At 42.1% G+C, this 13,444-nt stretch overlaps 1 protein-coding gene across 2 annotated transcripts in view; it reads left to right on the top strand.

Annotated features, from left to right (window-relative positions):
* KIAA1549L (KIAA1549 like) overlaps positions 1–13,444 on the top strand; it is a 200,608-nt gene that overhangs the window by 140,447 nt on the left and 46,717 nt on the right. For both annotated transcript variants that reach the window (XM_042857267.2, XM_042857266.2), the window contains 2 exons: positions 1,697–1,887; positions 6,183–6,310. In XM_042857267.2, the coding sequence (XP_042713201.2) occupies positions 1,697–1,887; positions 6,183–6,310 (319 nt within the window). The remainder of the gene's footprint in view (positions 1–1,696; positions 1,888–6,182; positions 6,311–13,444) is intronic.

Below are 13,444 nucleotides of genomic sequence, written 5' to 3'. Positions count from 1 at the left end.
GGCCCGGGACGGCGAACCGCGGCCAGTGGGGGTTGCAATCGGCCGAACCTGCCGGATCAGGAGGTAAATAAAACTGGCCCGGCCCGCCAGGGTGCTTACCCTGGCGAGCCACGTGCCAAACGTTGCCGACCCCTGCTTTAAACCATTAATTTTACTCAGTTTATTAGAGTCTAGGATGGCTTATGGTATTTCTCCCTAGCTGTCCTTCATATGACTTTCTTGCCCTTTTTTTCATTCCCTCCCCCCTTGAAGTTGATCTAATGGCATCTTTTTTGGTACTTTCCCTTCAGAGTATTGGGAAGATATAAAGCTCCCAACGGGGGAGATAGCATTGTCCTTTGCCAGCAATGGTTGTTAATGGGGCCAGCATTTCTGATATGGTGTACGCTTCACTGCTATAATGGGCTGAGACTTTGTTGGTCCAAATCAATGCTAGTCCATTTAGTATCTCCTTAGTGCACTTCTGCTGGAGCTGCTTATCAGATGAATATCACCGTCAATGCATCTTAAAAAAATCAGCATTAGTGTTAAGTAGGAGACTGAAAATGTGACAAACCACCTTCAACAGAATGAAAGTGATCTTTTCTTAAGCTAGGTCTACACTACGGGGGGGAGGGGTCGACTTAAGATACGCAACTTCAGCTACGTGAATAGCGTAGCTGAAGTGGCGTATTTTAGGTCGACTTACCTGGCTGTGAGGACGGCGGCGAGTAGACCGCTGCCGCGCCGACGTCGACTCCGCTTCCGCCTCTTGCCGCGGTGGATTTCCGGAGTCGACGGAAGAGCCATCGGGGATCGATTTTATCACTTCTTCACTAGACGCGATAATTCGATCCCCAATAGATCGATTGCTACCCGCCGATTCGGTGGGTAGTGAAGACGTGCCCTTAGAGATGGCAAAATTTTCAGACTTAGATGCCTACAAAATATGTCTCTGGTTTATTGCCATAAGGGACAGAAGTGGAACAAATGTTTATACGAAGCAGAAGATACTGTGGATAACTCACTATTTTGGCCCAGCTGTAAAGTTCAAATCTGGATGGATATTTTTCCAGAATAACTCAAATGTTCAGTAACATCAGAAGAGCCTGAAGGAGCTTTAGGCTTTTCAAGCACTAGGCTTATAATTTTGACATGTTATTTACTGGAATTTTACTGGGAATGTTTTAGGGGTACAGTGAGGGTAAAATTGAATTGCTCAGGGAACAAAAAAAGCACCATCATCTCATCATTCAGTGTGCTTTCATATATGTTTATAGCATTCTGTCAACCACATGTATCCAAGAAAAAATGACATCTTTATTTTGGTAACTTAATTCAATCTATAATGGATATGAAACCTCTATTATATTTGTTCCTCTTTTCCTCTTTCTTTTTTACATTCAGTTCTGACTTCTCAATTATCTTACTAAAAACAAGGACAATTTGATATCCATTAATGGTTTAAAACACATTGAATAAAAGTCTGATTAGCATGCTGCATCACTGCCAATTATCTAAATTACGATTATGGTTGCAACTTTTAATTGTAGTGCATATAATTAAGTGTACGTGCTACATTTAAAAGTTGCAACCATAACCGTAATATAGATAAGTGGCAGTGATGCAGCATGCTAATAGGTAATAGCAAAAGATATTATATTGACATCTAATGCATGTTGGAATCCCACGGTTTTTGTTTTTTCCTTCTCTGCAGCCAGTACAAGGCTTTGACTATGCCAAGCAGCATTTAGGTCAGCAGGGAGCTGAAGATGAGGTTTTACCGGTGACTCAGGAGACTGTAGTGCTACCACTTCCAGTTAGAGATGCTCCTGCCTCCCAGGAGAGAGAAATTGCTCAGGATGGGAGCACCATTAAAACTGCCAAGTCCAATGAAACAAGAAAAAGGTATGCACTGAACAAACTTCAGCTGAAGGCTGGAATGGGTTGGATGCTGCTGGCTGTTGATGAAACAACAGTGGGGTTGGCACCCATGCAGTGCCCGAAGCATCTAGTTCCTCTGCAAAAGTGCCTGGTATATGATAATGTTTTGCATCATATATGTGAGATTGCTAAAGAAAGTAGGATAATATGAAGTGAAGCTTTAGCAGACATTTTCATATGTGTAACTAGTTAAAAAGATGAGTGGAAAATGGACAACATATTAGCTAGTGATGGGTCTGAACCAAAACCCTGGATCTGAAGTTTGGAAAGGCTCAATCTGAACCTGGATCTGAATTTTACAAATGGACAATAGGACAGATACTCAGTTGATGTAAATTGGCATAGCTACATTGACAAATTTTACCACGTAGGGATCTGCTCCCATATCTTTATTAAAGGCTGAACAGAACCCCAAACAATGCTTAAATAATATTATATGTCAGAGTCCAGAGCACATGCAACAACCACACAGTGAGTATCCAGTGCTCCAATCCAATGGATTGGGGTGCTTGAAAAACTATGTAAAATTAGATATTTCTCATATTCCTTCACAGTGAATGAGTGGGGTCACTTAAATTCATGTTACAGTGGAAGAATATGAGAATTTTTGATGTTGAAATTTTCTACTGAAGGAAATAGAGTAAATATAGATCTGTTAATTTAGCAGTGACAATAAAGGCTAGAGTTAATATCAATTTCACTGGAGTTATAAAATCCTTGCTTTTTAGTCTTTGCTTAAAGGGAGGTTATTTGGTTTGTGCAGAGCAGCTTTGTAGGAAAGTAAATCTCAGTTTATTCATCTTATTTTATACTTGCCAATGCACTCTACCAGATTTGCTTAGTCAGAAACACCTAGAAAACTTAGCATGAGTTAGAAAACTTAGAAGTTTCTGTCTTTTACATACAGAAAAAAAGGTATGTTAACATGTTCGCTTTGGTAATTGTCTCCTATATAATAGATTAGCTGGGAGGAGGCTACTCAGAGATAGTATACATCGAAAACAGAAAAAACTAGTTAAAAAGCCTTTCTTGGTTCCTAGGATCAGTTTGCTCTTCTCATCTAAAATTCTTCTGGATTTTAGAGTCAGTGATGTATGAGGTACGCTATGTACAGATCATTGTGTTTGTTGCAGAGCAGAGGAGTCAGGTTATCCAGTTCATATGAACTCAATGGTACTTGTCCTTTTTAAAGTCTTTAATTCTCTGACACAATGCCACACAGGAGATTATCACTGTACCAGGTGTAGGTGCTGGTGTTATGCTCCTAAAAGATAAGTCTCATCAGGAGCTGTTCTTTAAAGATGTTTTTCAAGCCTCTTTGATTCCTGACTCTCACCCTTGTGTAAACACACACACAGAGTTTAACTCTCCCCATTAATACAAAAAAAAATCCATTAATTGCTTTGGGTATATGCAAAATCCACTTGAAGCAGAGCTCTGTGTAAGCTCAAAGCTTGTCTCTATACTGTAGAGTGCCTCCTCCCCCCCCACTTTTTTACCCCCTCTATTCTTCCTAAACAGGTTATTACTAATTATGTGACTTGTGCCACCAGGTTTCAGTAGGCCAGTTATGTATGTATTTTTCTTCAATGAATATTTCTAATTCTTCTTACCTGCTATCCAGACTTCTTGCATTGGTATATAAGCACTTGACAAATTTATTCTTTGCTCATTCTTTGCCACATCAGTTCAATTTGTTCATCGCACCTTCAGTTTGAGATTTATATCACACTTGCCTCCTTATCACCCTCCTCTTGAGTTGGTAGTTTAATGTCCTCGTAGCTGCTCCAACTGGTCTCCAACCAAAAAGATTAGCCCCTACTATGAGATATAGGGCATTCCATTTGTACAGCTTCTTCTTCCACTGAAATGTGGCCCAATGTTCAAGAAAGCAAAACCTTTCCACCTCACACACATCATGCAGCCAACAGTTCAACTCCAGTATCTTCTGCCTTCTGTCTTGCCTGCTCATTGGACCAGTAGGATCTCTGAGAAAATTGGACTTCCCTTTTTTTCCTTTCCCATCCAAGATGCTTTTAATCTTCTATAATCTGTGTAGTTCCATGTAATGCCATGTCATCATCATCAGTGGAGACTTGCCAAACAACTTCATAATTCTGTCTAATCCGATGGTTATAAATCATATCCTCACTCCAGGGAGACGGCACATCATCCTATTGTCTTTGTGTCCCTTACTGAACTCTATTGGCTCTTCTTAATATGGAGCCACAAGTGATGATTGTTTGCATTCTTAGAAGGTTTGAAGAACCTCTCTTAATTGCTGCTTATTTCATACTGCAAGGGTCCCTCTCAGGTATGTCCTGTATAGCTTTCTGTTTCAGTCCTACAGAGACAGCTGTTATGTAGTTGACTTGCTCAGTATCTGAAAATGTTTTGATACTTCAATTTGAGTTGAATGCAACTTGCCTCTCTTTCCCCTCTTGGTTACAAATTGCCTGTCCACTTCTTTGGTTTCTACTCTCTCCAGTTCCCTTATTGAGGATCTGTCCCCTTGTGGCATCTGTGAGAATAATTTCCGAATCTGGTAGTCCAAGAAGTCTTTCGGTTCTTAGATGCTGCACAATGTTGCAGCTTGTACTTCCAGTCAATGTATCTTCTCCACCACCAGCTTGCATTTCATACACGAGAAATCTATTCAGCCTTCCTGCAGAAAGGAAAACATAGTACATCCAAGACAGGTCACAGCAATTGTTCTTTCACCATCCATATCTGCTACCTTGTGTAGTGTAGAGCCATACTTAAAACAGGAATCAGATTTTCTCTCTAAAGGCTCATTGAAACTGATCCAGTTTGCTGCTGATCCTGTTCGCCAGGCAGTTGACTAATATCACTGCTCAGTCTCTTCCCTCACAAACAGGGAGGGAATTACCACTCAAACTTCAAACACTGGTTTGGTTCAAAGCCGCAAGGGTCCAACCGACAAGGCCCTCACTGAGAGACAAACAGACCTTTCTCAGCTGGCCAGTTCAGGAGTCCAAAGCTCAGCCACACAACACTTATGCAAACCAACCAACAGATGGTACAAATACAACACCTGCCACCAAGTCCTTCTATCTGCAAGCATAGACCCATAGCTTCACACTCCAAACACCCATTTGCCACTCCTGTTACTCTGCTAAAGGGTGTCTGGGGTGGGTGGGTGGGATCTATGGAGAGAGGGAGGGAGAAAGGCTGGTGACATGGGCCACAATTTTTCACAAAGAATAAGTTTCAAGTCAGGAAGTTCCATGCCCCAGGTACATCACAGCTTAATGGTTGTTGGGACAGGTCACTTGGGATGATCTGAGACTTACTTTATCACATGTAGCCTACCAAACCCCAGCTCCTTATTCAAACTCCATATTCAAAATGGAAGAGGGGAGAGAGGGGTGCCATTTGGCAGCACAACATGCAGGAACAAAAGCTTTCGTTGGAGGACAGACTTATTTCAGATCATTCAGAACAAGCTGACAGTCGCAGGGCTGTATCACTTGGGGTGACCCAAGATGCACTTTGGTACAAACAGCCAATCAAAACCCTTCTTAAGCCCTGTATACTGTATGGAAGTGGAGATGTGACAGCAACCAGTCCAACCCCAGTTCCTTATTTGAGCATTTCTTTAATAAAGAATTAAGTAATTAGTAATATGATTGAATATGATAAAAAAATTAATCTGAAGAATTTTCTAAACATCTAATCTTACACTGATTTATTTTTAAATAATTTTGCCCTTTGAATAAGGAACGGGGAGCCACGACTAAAGAGCTGATACCATGATTAAGGAACTGGGAATAAGGAACCAATTTCAGCCTTGTCTGACAAAACCCGTGAACCCAGATGCAGACTAAATTGGGGAAAAGTGCTTGCAATGAATCTGTTTAGCCATGTTCATGAAATAATTGGCATTAAAAACTATCTGCTTTATTTGAACTGCTTAATGGATGCCAAACAAATGATGTCTTCTTTTACCTTTTGCATTATTTTCCTGTGTCTTTTTGGGCTTGTGCAGGAGAAATAAGCAATTCTGATTTCACTGAAATCCTCTTCAGGACTGAGCCTACATAAAAGTAATTTTTTAATATTGTAAGTGCATCTCTGCTTTCATTGTGTTTCTGTTGTGCGGCTTATTTCCTTTCTCTTTTGTGTACAAAATCAGACTTGAAAAGCCAATGATGCAAACTGTGCAAATGAAATAACCTTGAAATGAGGTTTATACAGATGAAACTTACAGTCTTCCTTGTTGCTATGGTTACTTACAGCAGGTCGCCTAGTCAGAATGGTTCTGTCATCAGCAACGAATCAGAAAAGCCCAGTTCAGGCAGAAGCTCTTCACAGAAAGTAATGGTACAGCAGAAAATGACAAAAGATGAGGGAAGAAAGAGAAATGGTGAGAAGTATTTCCTGATGAAAGACCTACTGTATGCCTGCAGTTACTTCCACAGAGATACCAACACACAGACATGCCATGTTGAAATTCTCCTCCACCTTTGTTGTACACTTACTAGTTCTTCATGCATCTGTTCTTGTTTATAGCTTCTCTTTTTCTTCTGTGCTGTAATATGCTGTGCCTTCCCTAAATCTGACATGGAACCATTTGATGTTTGCACAGTTCAATGGGCCTTCATAAGCCTTACTGATTTTAGTAGCAAACCAATGAAATGAAATGTAGATCTGATAAAGTACATTCATCAGGTAACAGTTTTTTGTGAAAAGGTATGAGGCTTCGATGCTCTCTATTATCCTCCTTCCTTTTGGCTGTCTCTTTGCTAATGGGCTCAGTGACAGCTTTTCCTAGTACTAAGAGTCTGATGCTGCACTAGTCTTTGTTTACCAGTCCTTTGTGATGATGCTGATCTTGTGATTTAAAGTGTATAAGGTGTTGGATTTTAATAAGTTTTGGATTTTAATTCCCAACTCTTTTTGCTTTTTTGCTTCTTCCTCTTCAGTTTTAGCCCTGTGTTCATAGCCTTGTGAAGCCAGACTCTGGGTGAGACATAACGATTGCTTCTAAAGGGAGAGAATTAAAATACACGTGACCTGCTAAGGTTCTGTCACAGGCACAAGAAGATAATTCCTGCTTTGTTCAAGATATTGCAGGGAGGGAATGGGAAGCTGAAGCAAACAGAAAATCTTAATACAAATCTCTAACCCCTTCCTACTTCAGTAAATCAGTTGTGTAATCTCTTTGGTGCTTATGATACAAATAGCACACAATTATAACATCTCCCTGTGGTGATCCTTCCATGTGATACAAAATGCGGTGTGGCTTAAATATCACCTGTTTAACAAAAACATAATACCATATACACAGATACATAGAACAATAGACAAACTCTATGTTCTGTATGGCAAAACTGTACCACATTTTTTATTCCTTCTGCAGTTTCTGTATATTTAGTAGCAGTGCATTCTACAGGGACTATAGTATTGATACAATTGAAACGTTCCCTTTTAAAATGACTTTATTATGCATGTCAGAAATCAATGTATAGAACACATTCATTTTCTTTGTGTTGCATGCTCATACTGTTTGTATTATTTTCTGCTGACAAAGCTGTGACTTTACTAATAAGATCCCCTATCCAGCAATGACACCCTGTCAACTGCTCTTGGGGAAGGCTCTCTAGGGGTCCCAGCTTTCTCCTAACTGGTCCCCCTTCAATTCATCAAGATTAGACCACTCTATAACCTCTTAACTTAAACTAAGTCTATCAGCCCTTAAACTCCATGGCTTGCAGTCTTCTTTTGTCTTCCTTTCAGTTTCTCAGAGGCAGCCTGGAATGGGGCTGTTGCCCCTCTACTATCCAACGCCTTTCTGCCTCCCCTTCCCTCTCTGTTATCCCTCTTTTATAGCTGGGCTTGTTTTCTTTATTGGTCACAACTGTGGGTGCATGTCTTCTTGACTGGCAATTCTGGCAGGTGTGTCGGGGTGTGGTCAGCCTGCAAGCAGAGAAGACTGTCCTCTCCCTTCTGCCCATGCTCAGTATGGGATTTGTAAACCCAGTTACACACCCATTCTGATGGACTCCTGCACCTGTATGTTGCTCCATTAAAGGCAATGAGGTCCTCCACTTGCATACTCCTAGGGCAATTCTGAGCCAAAAAATTAAAAATTCTGTGCACAATATTTTAAAATTCTGCATATTTTATTTGTCAAAATAACACAATATAATCATGTCAGTTTCAATAATTTTGGTAATTTATTTCAAAATATCTGTCAGCAAGTATGTCTATAACAATATAGACAAAACAAAAAGATTCAGGAAATGATTTTTTTGACAAATAGATTCCCTACTAGGCATATTAATACAGAACGTTGAGTAATTCATTTAAACTACAATACAGAAATGTATTTCCTGCACCCCTCAGAAGCAGTGCAAAGGATTGTGGGAGTTAGGGGTAATGGAGGAGCTGAGGGAGAGGGAAGGAGCCTGGAAGTGAGCCTGGATGGTTGTTGGGTGGGAGAAGCAAGGAACAGGTTTTTTTGATGGCAGGGGAAGAATTGTTTGAGAGTTGGGGAGCCTCCCCATGTAGACCCTGGTTGACCCCTAGCCTCTCCCATTCAATGAGGCATGTCTGCCCTTGTCCCCATGTGTCCCTGCAGCCCCCTACCCCTTGTCCCCATGTGTCCCTGCAGCCCTTATCCCCATGTGTCCCTGCAGTCCCCCCTCCCATTGAGACCCTGGCTCAATGCTGTTACCTCACTATCTCCTGTGCCCGTGCTGCAGTCTGTCCCCCCACTAGCCTTTCTGAACCCCAGTCTGTGACCCTCACCCAACAGCTCCATGTGCTCCGCTCTGTCCGTGCCATGGCTCCTCACCTTCCCCTACTGTGAGGAATGCAGTCTCTTCCCCCATCCCCTCTGCCAGCTGGCTGCCCTCTCTTCTGATGCCAAGGCAGCCCTTGGTGGGCAAAAGGTGTAATTGCAGAGCCTCTCCAGCAGAATCTATATTCTGTGAAGAAGAAAAAAATCTAGAGGGGACATGAATTCTGCATGTGCAGTGTTACATAGATTTTCCCCCGGAGTAACTTGCAGGACCAGTGCCAAATTATTTTACAGCCCATATAAAACAAGCTGTGTTAGACAACAATCTATCCATTTTTCTTAATGTCTAGTCATTTTCCTAATGTTTCAAATATTCCTTGTTTTATAGTACAAAAATGGTGTTGGTTTCGACAGTTAAATATTGTATTTCCAGGCTATGATTTTTTTCTACATGAGAGACCATTCAGTCAAACACAGCTTCATTTATTGTTCATTTATCTAGTCAAAAATATTGTAGTGGGGGTATTATATTTTGGTTTTCTTTAGAATGTTAGGTTTTAAATCATCAAAGAAAATTGGTAAGAATTTTCAGTTCTTTCTTAAACATTTGACTAATACTTAACATAATCTCTACTGATCAGAATTCTAGTGCATCGGCAGAATAGCTGTCTAAAGGAAACCTGCAATACTGTATAAGACAATACATGCCTTTTATTTAAAATTTCCATTTGGGTGAATTTTAGCTTAACCATTATTAGCAAACAATGACTTTGTGCTTTTCAAACTGTACTGGAAAACTAATAGCTGCTGTATTCTCTTGTGTATTTGACACTCCTTTCTCCTGTCCTTCCAACACCACGCTCAGCTACCTAAGTTGATGCAAGGGAACTGTCTAGGGCTGAATCTTTTTCCATTAGGGTGCAGGGTAGCAATGGAGCTAATTTATAGCCACTATTACTGCAGTGCTAAAGTTGCAATAGCCATTGCTGCTTGTATGCCCCTGAACCTTCCACTCAGAGGCCATTGGCTAGTGGATCTATGTAGCAGAGGATCTACTGCCTGTAACTGTCCTAACAACTCTCTTGGCATGGGGAAACCACATGGTGTGCAGGCCCTTGCATGCTGGTATTGAACTACTTCCACTGTGTCTTAGGCAGTCTGTATTTGGGGAGCAGGGGCATGATTTTCCCCTACGTAAAATAATTCTGTTGATCAGAAATTATAAATTATTAATGAAGAGCCAGATCATATCCCCCGCTCTGTCAGTGCTCACATCACACCCTTCTGGAATGGAAAAGGGTTTCAGCAATCTTCAGAGGATGATCTCCCGCACTTCCCTGGACCCTGCAGAAAGTACTCCAGGGTTCTCCAGGATGCACACATTGGGGGAGGAGGAGGTGGGGAGTGGGCAGTCAGAGGTATACACATCATTCCCCCACCAGCTCTGTGGTGGGCATAACCCTTTTAATAGGGCTCCCTGATGCCACCCTAACAACACAGTTCCACAGAGGAAAGATGTTGGGGGTCATAGGTCAGGTATGGGAGGTACTAGGCCTCCCACTCATCACCTGCAATCCTGCAGAGTTTGGGGGCCAGCCCTACAGTGCTTTTTTGTGGTGGTGGTCGGGAATCTTCCCCTTCTGATAGAACAATTGGAGACAGATATCCATGAAGATTCCTTCCTATTTAGCCCCTCAGAAGGGGAAGATCATGCTCTAAAATGCCAGGTTTGGGTTATTGATATTACAGGCATATTATTTTTTCAGTTTAAAAAGGCAAAGCAATAAGCCATCGTATTCTTCATGTAATGTTTGTCGTATTTCCCTGTGCTATGATTTCAGACATTGCTGTCATCTGTAGTAGTGTTTTTATTGCAGGACTTTATCTTTATCCAAGAAAATTAGCATAGGGATAATGTGTCAGCTATTTGTCCCTCCAGTTTAACAAAGGGGCTGTTTTTCTTTTAGACTGCTCCAGCTATGCAGCATGATTGTAGCCTGACACCCCTAATGTCCATGTTAGGAAAAGGAGCAGCATATTTTCTCCCCTGAAAATCAGCATCTTAAAATTGGAATGAATCCCTTGCTAGTCACATGGTTGATTTGGGAACTCCAGTTAGATTGGCTCATTAGTTGCCATAGTTACAAACCAATTTTAGATTCTGTTCCTCACTGAAACTCAGTTATACAGGAAAATGACAGCACTGGGTGTTTATTTAATAGATAAACTCTATTTGTCTTCTTTCAAAACCTACCCATAATTCATGCCTACAGTATTTCAGCACTGCAAGTGAACAAACAGCAAATATGAAATCAGGATATATAAAAAGTCTTGATTGAAGGAACTGATATTACGGAGGCTTCAGCAGGGACTCTATAGCCGAGGTGGTGTTGCAGTTTCTACAGAAAACTGGGCTAAAATCCCTCTTATTTTGGACTTTAATGATCAAACTCAACTTTTTGTAGGAAAGCTGAATTTTTTTCAGTCACTCTTTGATGAAGAATTATTTTAAAAATGACCCTTTTTGACATTTTGAACTTTATTCTATTTACTTTGAGTTCTCACGTAAAAACAAAAAACTAGCACAGGCTTCAGACTTCACCCAGCAAATCATCTTTACAATCTCTTGGACATAGTCTAGATATTGGGACTGGAAATAACATTTAATAGCCTTTGCTCTAATTTGTCACAGCTGAATTAGTAAATGTGACACTCCATACAGATCAGGAGACTTAAGAAAAAGTGCCTATATATTTTCATAGGAGGAGGGGCAGGAGTGCAGGAGAAGACATGGGAATGGTAATACTCCCCAGTCTTCTCTACCAGAGAGACCAGCTATGATTTGGGAGGGTGGGTAGCAGATCCCTATACTCACATCCAGATCAGCTGAGCTGTTCCCTGGCTCATCATACTCCAGCCAATTAAGGTTTCATGGAGAACCTTAATTCTGGCATTTTCCTAACTTATGAGTGCTTGATTTTTGCAATTGTAGTGCTCATATAATATAGGTTTCCTTGTATGTAACTTCCCAGTTTTTTAAAAAAGCAAATTGAAAAAATAGAAATTCCATCATGTGGAATAATATTTACACCAACATAGAACACCAGCAGGGTTGGAACCTTTAGATTACCTGCCACTTGAGCTAATGGAGCAAAACAGAAGTAGTAGGTTATCATTCTCCATGTGGACCAGCATTAGAGCGGAATGAAACACTAGGCACAGACCCTTCTGCCCCTGTTCCCGCCCCTCATCCTTCCCTTTCTGCCCTGTCCCAGCCCTCTCTTTTCCTCCCGCAGCTTCACATGCCAGTTGCAGTCGCCTTGCCTAGCCAGTCCCAATCTCCCACCCTGGACTTCCTGTCTAAGTCCAATCTTCCCCTGCTGTTTACCAGCCTCCTTTCTCTTCCTCTCATGCCAGTCTTCTTTCTTCCCACCCACAGGCTATTTGCCCAGCCAGGACCAGTGCCCCATTCCCAGGCTTCTCATCTGATCTGTGTCCCTTGTCCATTTCCCCCCTTTCCAGTGGCTCCTTGTCCCAAACTCCATGCTCAGCTAGTTCAGATTTCTACTCCTTTCCCCCAAATTCCTCATCCAGTCTGTCTCCCTGACTCCCAGTTAGGATAATCAGATGTCCCGATTTTATAGGGACAGTCCCGATATTTGAGGCTTTGTCTTCTATGGGTGCCGATTACCCTCCACCCCCGTCCCGATTTTTCACACTTGCCCTTTGGTCACCCTACTCCCAGTTAGTCTCCTGCTGCATGCCTCCAGGCTCCTGACCCCAACCTACTCCCTCTGCTGTCTCCCCCATCCATTTCAGCTCCGTGTTACCTCCGTGTTTGAGTTATGCTGCCTGGGTTCCAGCAGGGGGAGCACTGAGAGCTCTGGACACAGACTATCTGCTGCCTGACCAATGCCTAAGTGAGGACATCCTTTGTAAAACTTCTCTGCCCACTTTCCTGAGTGTTGTATTTCACGTGAAAGCCCCACAAATGGCAATATGCGGAGGCCATCTTGATGTAGAAAGAAATGTTATTTTTCAGTTGCTGGTTCTCTGGAAATGTTGCCTCAGAACATTCATACTACCAGCCTGTTGTCGTCTTTGCTTCTGCATTCCTCTCTTGGGCTCACCAGAAGGAACTGGGTGTGGCTGGGAACCACACAGACCGCCAAACGCTTGATACCATAAACTGGGGGTACTTGTATAGTCCCAATGGGCACTGTATTTCTGGCAGATTCCTGAACTCAGCAGTACCAGGGCCACATCCCACAAGGTTGGATATGCAGAGGGAACGTTCTTAAAGAGCCATATTTACTACTGTAAGTAAGCTTTCTTTCTCCCTCATGGGCATTTGATGTTCCATGATCCATTATGAGCGCCTCATCTTCCAAGCACAGAGGCTCCTCTTTCTTTTAAAAGAACTAGTCTCTCTCTAGCTTCACAGTGTACTGCCAGCAGGCAGAGCAGCTGAGAGAACAGATTCCATCCCCAACTCCCTAGTGTCTCACCTCCACTTGAAGAATCAGGAGGTTCCTCTGCATCTCTCCTCTATCTTGGGGGAGGAGATTTTTCCATAATATTTCCCCCTCCTCTTTGGCACCCCCCTGGTAGGGAGAGGATCAGTGGAGAACAGGAGTGTGCAAGATGTAGTGCTGGAGGAAAAAACCTGGAAATGTAGAAGGCCCAAAGGGCTCCTGCACATGGCCCAGCTGCACAAAACTCACTGCCTCCCAATATGGCTGCCAAGTTTTAAGC

Source organism: Chrysemys picta, chromosome 4, assembly GCF_011386835.1.
Source record: "Chrysemys picta bellii isolate R12L10 chromosome 4, ASM1138683v2, whole genome shotgun sequence".
Classification (NCBI taxonomy): domain Eukaryota; kingdom Metazoa; phylum Chordata; order Testudines; family Emydidae; genus Chrysemys; species Chrysemys picta.
Note: the sequence above shows the minus strand (reverse complement) of the source record. Positions and strands in the feature narration are given on the sequence as shown.